The following is a 20231-nucleotide window of genomic DNA, read 5'->3' as shown; positions in this document are numbered from 1 at the left end:
CTTTCTTCATTATATAATAAGATAATATTAATCTGTAACTACAACATCCATGTGGTATCAGTAGGAAATAGCAGATGTTAAAAGATTCAATCTTGAGAATTAAATACTGTCATTCTTTGCAAAATTATAACTAAATATAAATTTGTAATTTAACAAAGAAAAAAATTATTCTTTGTAAACTGCAAATATTTATAATACAATCAAGACATTTGTAAATGGCACCTATTTTAGATTCCAACATTCGATTCTAGTGTAAAGATTTTTTTAAAAAAAGGCCAAAAACCAGAATAATTACAAAATATTTCATTTTATTAATAATTTATATACAAATAAATTAGCTAAAATAATTATGTTACATGTGTACACTAAATTTAAACCCTACAAGGTTTGGATGTAAGCAAAAGTAGCTAATCAGATTAATTTTCATAGGTCAGCTCTGCAATTTCATCTTCACTATCAGAATCTTCATAAAATGAAATTGTGGCTTGAATTGGAAATTTTTTCAGAAGAGCTTCTGCTTCTTGATATAAGTAATCATAACATTTTGATTTTGGCCAAAATAGTCTGAAAAAAGCAGACAACATGTTTTATTTTTTCACATTCAGAATATTTATACTCATGAAATGGTCAAATTTCAAGAGCTCCATATATGTAACAATTGACTTATACATTTGGATATAGCCTTAAGATATAAAGATATGCTAGTATCACAGCTTTCATGGAATATACTTGCAAAAGTATTAATAACTGCTTGATTATTTTAAATCTTTATTCAAGCTATAAATTGGATCAAATTCACACTTAACCCTGGATAAGCATAAGATGTTTAGCTTACTTTGTGCATTATGGATATATTTATTCTTATAATATACAGAAAATTTTTCTTCCAGTTTCTTAATTCCTTTGGAAAACATAAATTGAATCCCTCTACTACATTAAAAACTTTTACGATAGCCAGCTTTATGAAGATGACAAAATACTATGCACCTTACAAAAGGTAGAAATCACCTACTATCTTACTTAAAACTTACAGATTTAACTCTTATAGAAGTAGACAATGTAAGTTTAGAAAAGTATAAAAAGCAATATTTAAAAAAAATTTTACCTATCCACTCACAACCTGAGGCATAGAAAGACTACTTCTGACCCCAACTTTGATTCTATCTGCCTCTCTTCTCCCTATTCAACTAAATTTGTGAATATCATATGAAATATTGAAATATTAAGAAATTGGATATATTTTGCACAAATAACTGGCATGTAATTATAATTACCTTAGAATTTAAAAAATCTGACAAATCCTAATATTGCCTTCTGGTCTTCATCAAGGAAAAGAAAGCGGAGAGATAAGGAGGAATCATCAAGTACAGTACAGTCATTTTAGTGTGGGGTAAACAGCCCATGCATCCATACAATGGAGTCATTCCAACAAATGAAAGATTATATTTTGTTCACTATGTTCCACTTTAAAAGGCAGAAAAACAATGTAGCTTATAAATGTTTCCAGCAATAATCATAAAAATTAGTTCAAATTTTTGATGCTTAAATAACTATCAATTATTCAGTCATTCAATAAATAATTTAGTGATCCCTTGTGCCAACATAATTCATAATTCAAGGATGAATAAATCATGCTCCCTACCCTCAAAAAGTTGACAACTGAATGAAAAGAATAAAACACACCACAGCAGACAAGATAGAAATGAATAAAAATAAAATAAATACAAAAGAAGCACAATTAAATTGTAATTGTATCTCAGAAAAGAAAAGAAAAGAAAAGAATTTCTTATATAAGAAACAATTTGTTTTCTAATATGTAACTGGAACTAGCAAACCCAAAGAATGCTGTTTAGTTATTATGATACTCTGTCCAGAATTTCCCACTGTGGGCCATTTTTCTCCCAGGATCTCTGAGATTCTTCCTGTTCTGTTCTTCTCAGTCTCTGTTATGGACCTCTCTTTCTCTGCATACAGGTAAGATGCTGGCCTTCCCTCAGGTTTTTGCTGGGAACATCAGCCCTCCTTCTAAACAAACTAAGATGACCTAGCCCACTGTCATGATTTTTCCACCCTACAGTTACAATGGACTCCGAAGTCTGTATTTCCACTTAAGATCTTGACCCTGGGCCCCTAACTTATGTATGCAGCTCTCTACTGGATATCACTATTTGGATGCTCCACAGGCACATTAAATATAAGTGGAAAACTTGCCTCATGGTCTCATCTTCCAAATCTGGTTTCAACCCTAATTTCCATTCTTTTAGTATAGCATTCACCTGGTTACCAGCCACAAACTGAAGAGCCATTCTGGCTTTTTACCTCTTCTTCGTCTACCATATCCAATGCATTATAAAGCCAAATCTATTTTGTCACCTACATATTTCCTAGATTCACCCAGTCCCATCCTCACTTCTAATGTCTTACAATGGCTCTTCATCATTTCTTACCTGAAAAATTGCAGAACTTCTAGTTTTACTTTTGATGTCCTGACTATGCCTATATAACATATAATCCCCAAGACTACCTTCAGAATAAGGTCCATGGGTTCCTAACACCACATACAGGATCAGGACAAAACTCTGTACAAGAGTGCACAAGATCTGGCCTCTGATTACCCTGCTGAAATGACCATAACTTCACACACCTAAACTCCTTGGAGTTCCCACAAGGAGCCACACTGTTTCATGATCCTCTTTTCCAACGCTGTTTCTTCTGCTCCCACCTCCCATTCATCTGACTAACTTCTCCAAGACTCAGCCACGTAACCACAATCTATAATAAACACTTCCCCCACCCCTCCCCCACCACTGACAGACTGAGGCACTTCATACCCTGTCCATACTTGTAAAACTAACCAAACTAAACTCTGTTACAACAACTGCCATGTGCTGTGACTACTTTTTCTTGCGTCCTTCACTAGTGCTAGTACATGGTAGGAAATTAGATGTATTGACTTCTACATGGTATTTATGACCACAGGCATTTACAAACATCATTCAGCTTTTCATTTAACAGATCTTGGAGGCAGGAAAACTGCAGAATTATTAACATTTTCCCCTAATAAAAGTGACAAAGAATCTTAAAGGCTGACTTCCTATGGCTAGGAACAGTAAACTAGCTCCTCATGTTAATTAACTTTTGACCTTTTCTATAACCATCCTCAATAATCTTTAGGATTTTCATTACATTTCCATTTTCTCTTACAGGGCAAACTTGATTTGCTGTAAGTCTGCAACTGTTAATCCCATTCTTACTTCCCAATTGCAAGAAAAAAGCAGCATACACACTGCCTGATGTGAAGTCAATTTCATTCCGACCCTTTAGGATTTAAAAATAAAAACTGTTTTGCCAGCACAAGACGTCACTGCTCTTTTACTATACCATCCACTTTTGCTCTTCATAATATATTCCTCACGCGTTCATTGAGTCTGTATTGATTAAAAGTCCCTTTACGTGCGACCGTGAGCCCCTACATTTTTCAATTCGATGAGTAACGGATCTCTGCGAGTGCGAAGATAAGTAACATTGAAGATAGATTTTTCAGATGGGTGGGGGGGGGCGAGAGAGAGAGAGAGAGAGACTGCTGCTGGACAAACCTTGGAGCTGGGCTCTGAGATGCCCCTGGCTCCTCCCTGGGGCTGGAGGAGTCGAAGACCTTCGGCGAGGCCTGTCACTCACTCACCTGACTGGGTGTCTGAACTGGGAAAGCTTTCCTGAGCCTGCTATCATTCCAGGACCATTGGACATCTGGAGAGGAAAGGAAGTGAATCCAGTTATCACCCACCTCCCTCTAAAAAGTAGCAGCGTGTGCGACCCAGTGTTCCTCGTGCCCGTTGGGAACGTAACCCCAGTGCTCTCAGCTGCCTCGCTCCCCCCGGGTGCTGTGGCCCATCGCCCGTGAGGACACAACCGCCGCGTCGGCGCCGTTTTGGCCACTGGCAGGTGGGATATTAAACGAAAGCAGGACCGGTGCCCCGCACGTCTCTCTCCGGCCCAGCGTCCCGAAAGCCATGGTCGATCTTCTGCACCCCTGGGAAGCGCGGCCTGAGACGCCTGGCTCACTCACCGCCTCCGCGGCGTCATTCGGCGTCTGCTCCTCTTTCTTGCCTTGGGCTTCCACCCAGGGTCTCCAGAAGCCTGGCGAGCTGCGGGATGGAGAGCACAAGGCGCGCAGAGGAGACGTCAGCCCAGACCAGGGAGAATCCACGGAGGCCGAACATTGGCACCGGGGGGTGGGGAATGGCGAGTGGAGGGGAGGAGCTGGAGAGGCGCAGGCGGCAGGGACTGGGGAAGCGGGGAGGAGCAGAGCAGTGCGGAGGAGCCTACCCGGAGTCCACGTCCCCGCGCCGCGTCGGGCCGTCGGGGGCTGAGCGCGCCGCAGCTCGGCTCTCAGCGCCCTGTGCGTTCCCCGCGGTCTCCATGGCGCCGCAGAGCTGGGCGGAAGGGAGCTGCCTGCTCGCGGGCAATCTTGGCCGGTTCCAGTAGACCCGAGACCCTAGCTTTATATAGCCCTTGCAACCTGCTGCACATTGAGAGGTTCGCTCCCTCTCCGCCCCTCTCTCCAGCTAGCCGCATAAACAAAAAGGCTGCGCGCGAAGGCGCACCGGGCTGGGCTCAGGGTGTGAACGCGTGCAACTCCCAAATGGCCCGGGACGGGATTTTGTTCAGCGAATGTTAATCGCCCTTTGACACATGGCTGCGGTGAAAAACAACATTCGCCTGAGCAGCCAATTTCCGTGTGAAGAGGCCAGGAGGAGATGAAATTAAGCGAGTCTACACGTTTTGTGTATTTCTTTAAAAAAAAAAAAAAAAAAAAAAGCTAAGTGACTTGGTTAATTGCTTGATTCGCTGGAGACTCAGGACTTGGCCTATGGCCAATCAACTGGTTCTTCATCCCGTGTTCTAGAAGCTGTGATGCAGACTCGAGTACAAAGGAATGGTCTTAATTCCTCTTCCTGGAACAGTTTTTTAAAAAATGGATGAATGAATGGACTCCTTAAGAAAAGAATGTCGGGGTTTGTTTGTTTTGTTTTGTTTTATGTATTGATAGACTAGGTTCATACGCCAACCTGTTATTATTTGGAGATATGAATCACTGTTCTAAGAGAGCCAGAGACTGGGCTCATGTGATTTGGGCCTATGGCTCTAAATTATCTTCTTGTGTCTTCTGTGTTTTTTCCAACATTTATCAGTATCCTTCTACAATAACTTTTGAGTTCATCTATATATTTCTGTCACTCAATGATAATTATAAAATTCCTTTTTGGGGGCAGGTGTTGTGAAATGATAATGAAATCTTGGAAAGTTATGATATAAATTAATCAAATGTCTGCATCCCTGTTTCTCTGATTTGAGTTACAGTGAGGGCACTTAACTACCACTAAACTTTGTAAAAAGTGTTATGAATCAAAGGAAAGATGATATATAAATGTTATAATTTTTTCAAAATTATTTAAATAATGAAGCTGAACTTTTTCTTTAAAGTTTAGACAACCTTGATTGTAAGCTATAGTTGTCTCTGCTATTCATTCAGCTACTGCATAGAAAAATAATTTAATTATTAATAGTAGCTAAGAGCCTGTAATGATCTACCTGCCAGGAAGGTAAGATTTGGGTTGCTTCTGAAGAGAAAATCAGTAAGGACACCTAATGTATATCTCCATCCCTTACACTTGTTGTCAGGCTAAATAAAATAAAGCTTACAGAATGCTTTTTGCAATGCTTGACATAAGTAAGCCTTCAACAGATTTTAAGCTATGTAAAAAATATAAGCCCTTAGCAGATGCTAAGCTTTCTGATAAAATGGCTTATTATTTCTATTCCATAATGTAAATTAGTTCAATCATTGTGGAAGACAGTGTGGTGAGTCCTCAAAGATCTAGAACCAGAAATAAGATTTGACCTAGCAGTCTGGGTATATACCCAAAGGAATATAAATCATTATTTTACAAAGATGCATGCATAATATTTGTATGTATATATGTTCATTGCAGCACTATTTGCAATAGCAAAAACATGGAATCAACCCAAATGCCCATCAGTAATAGACTGAATAAAGAAAATGTGGTATATACACAGCATTAAATACTATGCAGCCATAAAATAGAACAAGACCATGTCTTTTTCAAGGACATGGATGGAGCTGGAAGCTGTTATCCTCAGCAAACTAATGCAGGAACAGAAACGCAACCACTGCATGTTCTCACTTATAAGTGGGAGCTGAATAATGAGAACACCTGGACACAGGGAGGGGAACAACACACACTGGGCCTGTCGGGGGTGGGATGGGAGGAGGGAGAGGATTAGGACAAATAGCTAATGCATGCTGGGCTTAATACCTAAGTGATGGGTTGATAGGTGCAGCAAACCACCATGACATATGTTTACCTATTTAACAAACCTGTGCATCTTGTACATGTACCTCGGAACTTAAAATGAAAATAAAAAATAAATCTTTTTGAGGTGGCTGTAATGTTCTAAGTACTGTGCTTTCCAGATAAGGACAGTAAGATATTCCTCTTTTCCTTGAGAAGATTAGAATTATTACAAACTATGGCCACTACAATAATCACATAAGAAAAAAAAATAAAGTGACACATTCAATAGGAAAAGCACATTTTAGGCAGATAGGAGGGAGGGACTTAAGAAGTCTGTTTGGGATAATCAGGAAAGCCTTCTTAGAGTAAATAAAATCTAAGTTGAGATTTCTGGAAGGATTACTCAAAGAATAGTATTGTCTGGGTGGTGGAAGAGTAGGAGGAAAAGGAACTGGATGTCACTGGAGCAGATATGCTGAAGGGATAGAAAGGGTTTGAACTATCAAGAGCCTAAAATGGTATACTAAGTCATTTTGACTTAATTCTGTAAGCACTGGTGAAAGATTTGAAACAGGAAATTGGAATGGCATTTTATAAAAATCATTCTGGCAGCCATATGGAAAATGGATTTAGGAAAGGCTAGAGATAGGAAGTCCATTTAAAAGGCCACTGGAAGAGTCTAGGCAAGAGATAGTAAGAAGATGTACACTAAGAATGGAGATGAAAGGATAGATTTGAAGGATACCTAGGAAATCAAATCTGTAGAACTACTCGAGTCATAAAATGTAGGTGGACATGAAAGTGGTATCTGGATATAGTCCCAGGTTTCTAGCCTGGTTAAGTGAGTAAATGGTGATGGCTCAAACACAGACGTAGAAAACAGGGAGCATTGGATAAAGAGCAGGTGAGATCCTCTTATGTTGTTTTATTCTGTTAATGGTGTGCAGGAATAAAAATAATGAGTTTGGTTTGGAATCTTAAATCAGTCAGGATGGACTGGGTTACATCGTGGTAACAAATAACTCTAAAATCTCACAGGCTTAAAATAGCAAAGGCTTATTTTTCACTCATGCTTTATATTCATTTTTGGTTGGTGGGAGGTCTGCTCTACATCATCTTCTCTTAAGGATGTAAGCTGATGGAACCTCTTCCCTTGGAATGTTGGCAGTTTTCATAACAGGGAGAAAAGAATAAAATCATTTGTGTACCAGGTTTCAGAGGTTTCTGCCTAGAAGGGACACACATTTCACTGGCTAAGAAAGTCACACAACACACCAATTTCAAAAAGCAAGGAAGTGCAATTCTACTATGTGTTTAGAAAGAGAAGAAACATAAATAAACAACATATAGGAGTGCCATCATCTGCCCTTCTGGCAACTGAATATTCAGTTCATCTTCCTTCCTATATGTAAAATACAGTAGCCTCAGGAAAAGAACTCAGAATAGATCTAGGACTTTGGAAGGCTCAATAACATGTAGATGGAAAGATATTCAGGGGAAAACCAGAGATATGAGGTCTGCAGTTTAGTAGAGAATTCAGGGCTAAAGGTTAAAATGTGAGAGTCATCAGCAAAGAAATGGCAATTAAAACAATAGGAATTGATTCGTTTTCCCAGGGAAATTTTGTAGTTTGAGTCCAGGACCAAGGACAGTAGCCTAGAGCTCAACATTTGATTGTAAGGTGAGAGGATATACAAAATAAAACAAATAAAAAACCCCACCCATCTCACTGAAAAGGAGGGGTGAATCTGGTAGAAAGTGGATCAGTAGGCCAGGCACAGTGGCTCACTCTTGTAATCCTAGCACTTTAGGACAGCAAGGTAGGAGAATCACTTGAGCTCACGAGTTCAAGACCAGCCTGGGCAACATAATGAGAGCTCATCTCTACAAAACAAAATTTAAAAAATTAGCCTGGCATGGTGGTGCATTCATGTAATCCAAGCTACTCAGGGAGCTGAAGCCAGAGGATCACTTGAGCCCAGGAAGTTGAGGCAGTGAGCTATGATCATGCCACTGCACTCTGGCCTGGATGTGACAAAGCTAGACTGTGACGAAGTAAGGGAAGGGAAGGGGAGGGGAGGGGAGGGGAGGGGAGGGGAGGGGAGGGGAGGGGGGAAAGAAGGAGGGAGGAAAGAAGGAGGGAAGAAAGGAAGCAGGGAGGGAAGGAAGGAGGGAGGAAAAGAGAAATTGTTTCAGTAAAGCAAGTGTGGTGGAAACATGGGATGAAAGAACTCTTCAATAAGGCAGGAGAGGTCCAACACAGGGCCACCAAGAGGTCACATAAGATAAGGACAAGTATTAATTGGATTTTCAATATAACTCCTTATAAGGAGTTATAAGTGACTTTAGAACAATATCATTTGACTGTATAGGGACAGAAGCTTTTTTCACAAGTTGAGTGGTAGATTAGAGGTGAAGAAATTAAAATGATGTGTTGAGCTACTCTTTTGAGAGGAAAAATAGAGGGAGAATGCTGGGTCCATAGAGGAGTCTTGTTTTTAGGATGCAAAGACAAAAGTATGTTTATAAAATGAGGAGAGGAAGCAGAAGAGATGCTTCTGGAGAGACGGGGACTAGATTATGGTTCATGGTCCCCAAGGAAGAAGGAAGAAATGAGATCAGTAGCCCTGAAGAGAATCCTCATAAGACTGGAGAATGTGAATAAGTGATGATTATGTCTGGGAACTCCCAGGAAACAAGCTTAATCAAGGTGACTAGTTCTGGCTTGGAGAAGGAAGGGTCTGCTGTAATGATGAGACATGAAACTGAGTGAATATCTATTGTCTTAAAATTGTAAAAAAAAAAAAAAAAAACAAAGAATGCATTACTGGAAAAAAAGGAGAACCAATTAATAAAAATGGAGCAAGAATTTTACTTGACCAAATTTAAGTAAACTGAGAAATAGAAATAGAAATGATTAGGAAGATCCTAGACCTACCATTTATACTTTAGTTTCATGTATGCTACCTTTTTATTTATTTATTTATTTTGAGATGGAGTCTTACTGTGTTGCCCAGGCTGGAGTCCAATGGCATGATCTCTGCTCACTGCAACCTCTAACCCCGCCATTGCGCCTGGCTAATTTTTGTATTTTTAGTAGAGACTGGGTTTCACCATCTTGGCCAGGCTGGCGTTGAGCTCCTGACCTCATGATCCACCCACCTCGGCCTCCCAAAGTGCTGGGATTACAAGCATGAGCCAGCGCACCTGGCTTATGCTACCTATTTATACAGATCTTGAAGCTGATTTCTATGAGGCCAACATCAATATGCTATTTTTCTTTTAGTTTTTTTGCCTTATTTATCATTTCCATCAAAGATGGGATTTCTTAGCTAAATTGTTAAGGAGGATATTAACTTTAAGCTATGCTTAAAGAAGAGAAAACAAGTACAATTTTCAGGGACATATTTATTTTAGAACATAGATATGTACTTCTTAATGAAGCCATGTGCACTATGAGTATGTAAAGCTCTGTAAAATAAAGAGATACAGAATCATAAAATAACAATCTGAGGCATAACTTACTCATATTACAGTTTTAATTTACTGTAGAATTGTATACTGAGTTCCACAAGTGCATTAAAAAATGTATTTTATGTAACATATCAACACACTTTTCATAACACACCAATGAGGTAGATCAAGCTTAATAGTTCATTAGGAGAAACGTTTTTTAAAACTTCATTTATTTAACATATATTATTGAACACCTACTATGCCAAACACCATCTGGGGATCTTGGAATATGTTAAATGCACAACCGACAAAATTCTCATATTTTTATGGAGCCACCTTCTAACAGACATCTGTGCCATCAAGCTTTATATTTTACTAAGAGAAAGTATTATAAATTTACCTTATACATACTGCTTGTGGGCCTAACATGCTTTTGTCTTTTTTTTTTTTAATCTTTGGTTCTTTGCATGACTGTAAGATTTGAGAAAGGAAGTTTGCTCTGGAGAAAGGTTACTCAATGATGGTCCCTGAGGAGGAAAAAGAGAATAAATCAAGACCACATTTAAAACATTCATATAAGCTTCTATATAACTGAGAAAACAGTAACCAATTAAAAGAAAAATTGAGCCAGGCGTGGCGGCTTATGCCTGTAATCCCAGCACTTTAGGAGGCCAAGACGGGTGGATCACAAGGTCAAGAGATTGAGACCATCCTGGTCAACATAGTGAAACCCTGTCTCTACCAAAAATACAAAAACTTAGCTGGGCATGGTGACGTATTCCTGTAATCCCAGCTACTCAGGAGGCTGAGGCAGGAGAATTGCCTGAACCCAGGAGGAGGAGGTTGTGGTGAACCGAGATCGTGCCATTGCACTCCAGCCTGGGTAACAAGAGTGAAACTCCCCCTCAAAGAACAAATAAATAAATAAATAAATAAAAGAAAAATTGGGACTTGAACTAGGCTCCCATTTTCAATGTACCCTGGTGTTGCCCCACCCTTTTTTGATGACCTCAGCCCAGATATGACTTATTCTCCACTTAGAAAGTAAGGTGAAAAACAGAAGTGTGAAGGAATGAGAGGAATATATGACTCACAGCTGCTGTTGCCACCATGTGGCTCTTAAATACTGTCAGATTTGCTTATAACAAGAGCAGAGCTGGTCTCAGTTCATACACATCTCCTCTTATTCATGATCTTACGGATATTATTTAAGGAAAACCAGTATCTGCTTAGTTAGCTAGACTCCCTTTTAAAAAGTTGTACATACAAAATTTGCTCTTTTCCAGGCAGATTATTCAGTTGTGTCTGAATGCCAGCTGTCAAATTTATTAATGTTCTTGGTATTCATTTTAATTATGGCATTATGTTTTCACATAGAAAAGCTGTGGAAAAATTATATAGCAAACCGTAAACATAATGTATATGGGGATCTTTTTGGGGTGATGGAAATCTTCTAAAATGGATTATGTTGATGGTTGCACAATTCTGTCAACTTACTATATGTCATTCACTTGTACAGTTAAAATGGGTGATCTTTATGATATGCAAAGGGCAATTCAATATAAAAACCTTAGATATGACAATAAAGGATTGATTCTTAACTGCATTCAGTCTGGGCTTGTAGAATTTAAAACCATAGTCAAAATCAAGCCTACTCTAAATGTTTCTGTTTCGCAGGTTTTTAAAACATGTTTTTGGTAGAGAAAGTGATTATTATAATATCTCATATCTTTAGAATATGTTTTAAACATATATTGTGTTTACAGTTCTGTGGGCAGTTCTAGGTAGTTTTGCTACAGTGTGATCTTCTGGAAATTCCACTTGAATGCCCTGATTCATGGTGATCAGAACAAACCCTTTAGAAAAAATTGTACCTGGTCTGCAGTAAGGACCTAGGCCTTCAAGCAACGGAGTAGGTTATTTACTGCCAAGTCCTTTCCAGAAAACTATCCACTATTGCTGATTCATCAAAACCCAGGCTCTCACACTGCGGTCACTATAAAAAGAGGTTTGCATCATTCTAACTTGAGGATGAGCTAAAGAGCAAGCAAGTTAGTTGATATGACTAGGAATTTTATTTAGGATTATTAAAACGTTAAACACAGGAATATGTCCTAAATTAACTAGTAAGCTGAATATTCTCTTTTTTTTTTCTTACAAAGGGATTAGAACTTTTGTTATCAACACTTTATGCCAATAAAATCTCATTTGAGATAGTTGATTTAATAGAATTCTTTTTTCAGTTTAAGTAAGGCTCAGATCCTTAGTGAAAGGTGGCATTTCCGAGCTTCAGGATTTGAGAATCTTCCAAGGTTTAAGATAAAGATAACAGTTGTGGTAAAAACTGACTTAGAACTGAGCAGAGCTAGTGTGTGTTGTTTTAAACCAAGAAGGTGCTCACAGATGGCTCAGAGAGAGATTTAGCAAGTCTGTGCTAATCACACTCATACATGGGAATATCTCCACTGAAAACAGCCAGATTCCACTGTGCTTCTCATGTAACAACTTTCTTATGTAGTTAATAACAGCAATAAAGTAAATATATTTATTTAATAAAATGTTTAATGCCTTAAAATAGTTCATGTTTCTTATTATTAGTTATAACGGAATATTTAATAAAATCACAATGAGAGTTCGTGAGAGGTGGTTTCAATTCAAAGTTTATTGAAGACACAAAATATTTGCAAAGTTCAGCTTTGGCCAAATGAACTATCGTGGGTTCTTAATGGCTTCACTTCTAGACATTTTAAAATTTCTGTGTTAACCCCAAATACCTAATTATGTAAAATAATACCAAATACCTAATTATGTAAAATAAAAATTCAGTGTACAAAAAGGCACCATCAGACATAAAAAGAGATTTATCTGTTTCATTATAAACTATTTTTTACATGTTTTACCACATCTGAGACTTTATGTTAAATGTTCATTAACTATACAAATTTAATATCCTGTATTATTAAATATCATTGGCCAAAATAAGACAAACATCAAGATTTATTTTAAAATTTTCTTTCAGAATAGAACATAAAATATTTCAATGAGAGGTGATTCAGGAAAGAAAACTAAATTCAATTAACAAATATTTATTGAGCAGCCATTATGAGCCAGGCACAAGATTAAGCTTTTAGCATACAGTGTAGAATAAGACCAACAAGTTTTCCAGCTCTCACAGTGTTTACATTCCAGTTGGAAAATGGAAAATAGACAAATACATTAAGGAGATAACTGAAGATTTGCAAGACTTCTATACACAGAATTAGAAGAGTTATTTAATAGAAAATAATTGGAGGAGGCTTCTTTTAAACAGGGTGGTCAGACAAGGCCCCAGAAGAGATGACATTTAAACTGAGACTTGAAGGGAAAATGACAGAGGATCATTTTCTAAATTAGCTGTAAATTATTCCCATTTTAACAAAATCATAGCAGAAAGTATCTCCCAATCCTAGTTGGCTCATACTATTAGTAGTAGGCAGACAGCTGGTTTGTGAGTTGTTCAGAGAAAGAAGGCCATAATGGATAATATATTTCTGTAATTGCTACTGATTTTTATTAATTACTTAGATTAAATAATTACTTTACTTATTGAATGAAGTTAATATTTTTAAAATCTACAAATGACCCTAGTTTAAGACAAATTTTAACTGGAAGTATTAAGTTTAAATGGTAGGATACTATGATGTCAGCACTGACAAGTGCATGATAATTTAAGTAAGGAAACAAAAATGTAGTACGAGATTGAATAGAACGAACTTTTTGTTATTACTGAATGAAATATATATGGACTTAGAGAAAACTACAAACTAAGGATGAGTTACCAATGAAGATTTTAAAAAATGAACCTGCAAATCTTTAATGCTGTTAGACTTTTATTACATTAATTGACAAAAGAAAAACAGGCAAATGTGATCTTCATAAAACTTCTCTGAATTTTTGTTATTCCATGATAGTTTTAGTTATTAAACGGAGACATTTCAGTTATCATAATTGTCAAAGACCTTACTCATTATCCATCCCATAGCTACTCCCCACCCCACCCTTATTCTTACTAAAAGAACAGCAATTTTGTGCAGATATCAAGAAGTGGAGTGCTTTTGGAAAAGCCGGGTTCTTCCTCAACCACAAAGATAGAATCATGATTGGTCTAAGCCAATCATGATAACCTTGTTTCCCTTACCAGTGATTAGTTTGAGCAGTCATATGATCCAGTTCTGACCAAGGATACTTTAAAAGGAGCCAGTGTTAGGGTGCAGTGCTTCTGGGAAAAGTCTTTCTTATAGCCTAAGAGAAAGCATGGGAAGAAAGACTCCACTTGAAAAATACAACTACCACATGTTGCATTTACTTTTAATGTCAGGATTTGGAGCTCATAAAAGGAGCCAGTTTACATGGGCCAAGATGCTGAAACTAGCAGATTAGAAGGATGTGAAGACCCTGGGAATATTTTGATGCTGTCACACCTATGGAATAGCCATCTGTGGAAATATCTAACATCTGGACTTCTTGTTATATGAGAATATAAATTTGCTTATTTTAATTTTAGCTTTCTTAGGTAAGTTTTACTTAGATGCAGGCACATGGATCCTTATTTATTGACTAGTTCCTGGTCTCAGGTATTACTCAATCGATTAACTGAACATATTCTCTTGTAATCCAAATATGGAGTAGATTTGGTGTTTCAGCATGGATAGACCAAATTACCTTTCCCAGCAATTACATGTGTTTTTCACAATTCCATGTCCTTTGCATACCTAACTACAAGTTGTTATAAATCACTGGTTCTTAAAATCTTCACAGAGAAAATGTTATTTAGTAGTTATCTCCATTGAAAGATTGGGTTGAAATTTACCAAGCAAGGTGTTATCTAAGGTAGTGGTCCTCTAACTTTTGCTCTTGGGAACCCTTTAAATACTTACAAGTTATTTAAGATAAATAGTTCAAAACAAAAAGCTAAAACAAGAATTATTAAGGACCCCACAGACCTCAGGTTTACGTGGATTATATCTATCACCATGTATTGTATTAAAATTAAAACAAAAATTTGTCTCCCTATATATGTTTCTTTAAAATAGCAACCATCTTAGCATATTAGCATAAAATATGTATTTTTAAAATTGCTATATTTTTCCACAACTAATTTCTTTTTAAATCTCTATAAATTTTTTGCCTAATACTAGATAAGTGGATGCTCATGTTTGCTCTATGTTGTTTGTTACAATATGTTATCTTGGTTGAAGTACATGGAGAAAACAGTGTCAAACAGATAAGTATGGGGGAAGAAAGGATTTTGTGGACCTCTTAACTGCATTTTCTGGAGATTCCCCCAGAATTCTGCACACTTCTTAAACCACTAATCTAACATACTCAGACTACAATGACAAGACTTTGAAAAGTCATGTTGATTTGTTTTTCATGCTCAGCTAGTTACAAGATAATACTGACAGATTAGGAGAGTTATCTCTAATTCTCCAGCTTCTCAGGAAAATTTCACTTTCCATAATCAAAGTGAATATAGCTGGCTCATTCTATTAACCAACCAAATCTTTCATACCTCCAAAAATTTATTAAAGCAAATTCAGAAAACTGAAGTGAGAAGATATGAGCTCAGAATTACTTGTGGGATGCTATATCTGGTAGTGCTATCCAGTGATTCTGGGGTACTCATCCTGAGAGTAAATGGTAGGATTTCACCGTCTGCCCCTTGACGTTAGATATAACTATGTGACTTTAGTCAATGATACATGAGTGGAAGTGATGTGTTTCATTTCTGAATGGAAACCTTAAGAACCAATGGGCAATTTGTTATGTTCTCTTTCGCCTTGAAGAAAGAGATTCCATTGGCCTGAAAATGAAAAATATGGAACAGAGATTCCTGCTCACCTGAAGTAAACTTTAGTTATTTTAAACAGTGAGATTTTAGAGTTATTACTGTGGTATAACTCAGCCTGTACTTTATGATTCACCTTACTTTATGATCTATTAATCAACAGTTCTATGGAAGCAAATGAGATCATAAAAAATTATCTTTATAATTTCGACCAGCTTGAAGATCAGATAGTGATTGCATTGTTTTTGACCAAAGATTTATAGGGAAAGAAGGTATTAAGTGTGCAATTTATAATGGGCAAAACAGTACCAAACAGAGATGAATTTCTAATGTTGTTGTAGGCAACATTTTGAAATTGATTTTATAAAAAGAAACTTTGTTCATTCTAAAAATGTTCATCAGCTGAAACTATGTGAAGACTAGGTTCTAGGAAAATACATTGGGAGTGAACCAACTCCCAAAAATGTTGTGGGAGTTATGAGTCTAAGTGAGACCTTAGCCCCCCTTTTTTTCTTGAAAAACCATATGTTTTGTGATATATAATAGAAACTCAAATTCATGGTGACTTACACAAAATGAAAGTTAATTTTTTTTCTCATATAAAATAGTCTACCAGACATCCTGGGTTGGTATAGCAGTTCATTTTAATCAGGTTCTTCTGTCTGTTTCATAATCCCTAGGGTTATGGACCTTGCCTTTGTTGCTCAAGATAACTGTTAGAGATCCAGGCATCATATTTATAGTCCAGGTGATAATATAGTAGGAGAAGAAAAGAAGGGTAACAGGACCTGTTCCTGATGTCTTTTATGGAAGTGTCTTGGAAGTTGCCATATTACTTTTCTCTTTGGTCTCCTTGGTCAGAATTTAGCCATTTAGTCACACCTAACTGCAAGGGAAGCTGTCAAATATAGCCTTCATTGTGAGCAAACTTATCCCTACCTAAAAATCAGGGCGGTCATTACCAAGGAAGCATCAAAGATTGAATATTGGAGTGGCAAATAGCAGATCCTCACACACTGTTAGATAGAAGATACTACTTAAAACTACTTGCAAGAAGTTTTATTGGAAGAATCATTTTTTAAAAATTGGTTCCCTACCTTCATACTTACAGATTTAGTGGAGCCTGGGAGTCTAGAGCTATTTGCCTTTGTTCATAGCACTGAGAATGAACAGTTCTATGGAAGCAAATGATATAATAAAAAATTATCTTTATAATTTCGACCAGCTTGAAGATCAGATAGTGATTGCATTGCTTTTGACCAAACTTGAGCATAGTTTGACCAAGTTTTCTCAACCACTGAGCAAGGTTTCTTTAAGCTTGGAAATATGAGATAACAGGATAAATTGCCCTACTGTGGTCACCTGAATCATCTAATGCCACATGGAGAAGATTATATTTGAGAGGCAATCTTTCTGCCATAGCATTCTTTAACTTTTAATACTGTATAATTTTAAACTTATGAAAAGATACAAAGACTCCTATATGCCCTTTACCCAGGCTCACCAATTATTAAACATTTTTCCCTGCTTGATTTGTTGTCCTATCTCCATATATACACACACAAAGTATTCTCAACTATTTGAGAGTAAGTTGCAGACATCACGCCCCTTTATCCCTAAATATTTCAGTATGTTTATATTGAAATCAACAACAATCGCTTTCATAACCACAACACAATTGACAAAATCAGGAAATTCTACATTGATACCATGACTATTATCTAATCCCCTTAGTCAATATTCAAATATCATCAGTTGCTCCAATAATGTCTTTTATACCTTTTTAATTTTCCTAGCCCAGGATTCAATCCAGAATCATGCATTGAATTTAGTTTGCATGTTTCTTTAGTTTCCCTTTGTCTTTGATAGCTTTCCAGGCTTTCTTTGTCTTATATAATCTGAGCATTTTTAAGAGTACTGCCCAATTAGTTTGTAGAATATTCCACAATTTGAGCAAATCTGATGTTTCTTCATGAGTAATTCAAGTTATGCAATTTGGGAGGAATAACTCAGTTGTGACATTGTATCTTTTTCAATGCATACCCACAGGTGGCATATACTGTGGCTTTGTCCTACTATTGTGATATAAACTTTATTCACTTGCTTAAGTTAGTGTCTGTCAAGATTCTCCATTGTGAAGTTATTTTCCCTTTTTAATTAACATGTAGTTATAGGAAGATACTTTGAGACTATACAGCTACCTTGTTTCTCATTATTCTTTTACCACTAGTTTTTGCATCCATTGACGATTCTTGCCTAAATTTATTACTATGATGATTGTCTCAAAATGGTGACTTTCTAGCTCTGTCATTCATCCTAAATGTATTAGTTGGCATTCTAGGCCTTAGCATTTTGATTTGTAAAAATACAGCGATCCTATCATTCAGAATACTGTTAGATATTTAAATCTATGATGTGGAAAAAAATAAAGCAATCTATAGTATTTGTAAATGAAGCTCTTGAAATTCTGTCTTTGAGAGCAATATAATTTTGAGTTTTTTAAAAATAGAAAACTGAGATATGCCATAGACATATTACAATAAAGATTTGGAAGAGGCTGGGCATCATGGCTCATGCCTATAACCTCAGCACTTTGAGAGGTGGAGGTGAGTAAATCAACTGAGATCAGGAGTTCAAGACCAGCCTTGCTAACATAATGAAACCCCGTCTCTACTAAAAATACAAAAATTAGCCGGACATGGTGGTATGCACCTGTAGTCCCAGCTACTCAGTAGGCTGAGGCAGGAGAATTGCTTGAACCTGGAAGGCAGAGGTTGCAGTGAGCTGAGATCAGGCAACTGCACTCCAGCCTGGGCACCAGAGCGAGAATCCTTCTCAAAAAAAAAAAAAATAATAAAAATAATTTTAAAAAGATTTGGAAGATTTCTTAAAGTTATTTTAGATAAAGAAACTGAGGCACCAAGGGAAGATAAATAACTTGTTCAAGATTGCTTAGGGGATAGGTAATCACGGAGCTTAAGTTTGGACTCAAGCCATTGACTTCCAGGGGCTGTGCTCTATAACCACTTTGTTATAATCAGTGTTTAGAGTGGAGCACTAGAAGTACACACTAGACCAAACAGCATCTTGGTGGCTGGTCTATGAAAAACAGCGCTCTTTTTCTAGCCTGGGACTTATGGTCCTGTTTTCCTCCAGTTCCCAGAGAAGATTATCAGGAGCAAGGCTGGTCTAACATCTGTGAAACCCCTAAGTTGTATTTGTAAGTCATAGTTAAGAAAAGTTGTATTAAAATAGATACCCAGATATTAAAAATTCTGGAACTTATTATAACCATTGATTATTTACAATCCATCTAAAATTTTTAGAGTATAAGATACTTCCTAGTAATATATATTTAATATTCCCTTCATTTCAACACAGTGCCTGACCCACACCTCAGCTGCGTCTATTCTTCTCAAATCTGGAAATTGCCAGGGTTGATCTTTCCAGTCTTCAGCTGTGACAGGGAAAGGGCATTTACCTGGTGTGTGTGCTGGGTAAGGAGAGTCTAACTGCTACAGATACAAATTTTCAGCTAATTCTGTTTTCAGCATCTCCCCACCTTCTCATCTTCAATGGTACCTGATGCCTCCAATCCCTAAGCCTTCCCAGGGCTCTGCAGCATGAATCAGCTTGTTTCTGGCTGTTTCCTTCTCCCACTGCTGGTTTAGGTGTCAGCTTTCTTCAGACTGATGAGTCAGTAGCTAGTTCTCCATCTACTCCTCTTCTATTTGCCCTTGAGCATATATACCTTTTTTTTTTATTATTGTTCCTTTACCATCATCTGAGCAGGATTCATGAGAGACTTGAGACAAATGTATGTGTTCAGTCCACATTTCCAGAATATCTCCTTCATCATATGATTGAAGTTATGTTGGACTGAAGCAGAGCCAAAAAATCTGTAGGTCAGTATAAAATCAGAAAAGTGTACTCTTCTTCTAATAGACTATTACTGATAAACTGCTGAGGCAGTAAGCTAGAAGGATTTTTTTTCTTAATCAATGTTACTTCTAGCAAGACGGTGTCAGAGCTGGTTTCTATAGACAATTCTACTGACAAATGTGCCATAATACATATATGTACACATAATACTCACTGGATGTTGAATACAATGTTTTGTTGACACAAATTAGTAGCGAGTCACATGATGAGTTCAAACCTGATTGTTTTGGGAGGGTGGAGAAATTACTTCTCAACCCTTGCTCTGCTAGTAGCCCTATCTTTTATCTTATTTAATAATTTTTCTATCAGGGTCTGGCTTAAGGAAAAGAGGATTTATTAGAATAATATCAGGGGCTCCTGGACTCAATGGGAGGCTAGAATTCAAGCTATGGAATGACAAGAACAAGGAAACTCAAAAGTGCCAGTGTGGAAACGGGGAACAAAGACTGTCTCCTAAAAGGGACAACTTGGTCAGAATGCTGCTGTTGAGGCCACCACTATATAAGATTGACCATCAAATTGCTCCCATCCATTGCTATATATTCTTGAGAGACACTCAAGGTTAGAGGATGTCCTCTTGCTGCCCCTGGCTACTACAGGGGGATGTTATTAAGTAGTGCACTACTGTGGGAAACTGGACTCAATCCTGTCAGGACCTTCTGATGCATCTGTAGCCTGCCTCCCAGACT

General features: G+C 37.3%; 1 protein-coding gene across 1 annotated transcript; it reads right to left on the bottom strand.

Moving 5' to 3' along the window:
* Positions 1-290: 290 nt before the first annotated feature.
* RIPPLY2 (ripply transcriptional repressor 2) lies at positions 291-4579 on the bottom strand. The gene is made up of 4 exons (XM_017971235.4): positions 4327-4579; positions 4067-4145; positions 3683-3747; positions 291-564 (listed from the first exon to the last, which is right to left on the bottom strand). The coding sequence occupies exons 1-4, from the start codon at positions 4419-4421 to the stop codon at positions 417-419; spliced, it is 387 nt and encodes a 128-aa protein (XP_017826724.4). The 5' UTR covers positions 4422-4579; the 3' UTR covers positions 291-416.
* Between the last annotated feature and the right edge of the window lie 15652 nt (positions 4580-20231).

The sequence above is a fragment of the Callithrix jacchus genome, chromosome 4, assembly GCF_049354715.1.
Source record: "Callithrix jacchus isolate 240 chromosome 4, calJac240_pri, whole genome shotgun sequence".
Taxonomy (NCBI): domain Eukaryota; kingdom Metazoa; phylum Chordata; class Mammalia; order Primates; family Cebidae; genus Callithrix; species Callithrix jacchus.
Note: the sequence above shows the minus strand (reverse complement) of the source record. Positions and strands in the feature narration are given on the sequence as shown.

Coding starts and splice junctions, on each gene's coding strand:
- RIPPLY2 (XM_017971235.4), bottom strand. CDS start 4,421: ATGGAGACCGCGGGGAACGCACAGGGCGCTGAGAGCCGAGCTGCGGCG. Junction 3,748..4,066: donor CGAATGACGCCGCGGAGGCG/GTGAGTGAGCCA, acceptor TTTCCTCTCCAG/ATGTCCAATGGTCCTGGAAT. Junction 565..3,682: donor CAGTTCAGACACCCAGTCAG/GTGAGTGAGTGA, acceptor TGCTTTTTTCAG/ACTATTTTGGCCAAAATCAA.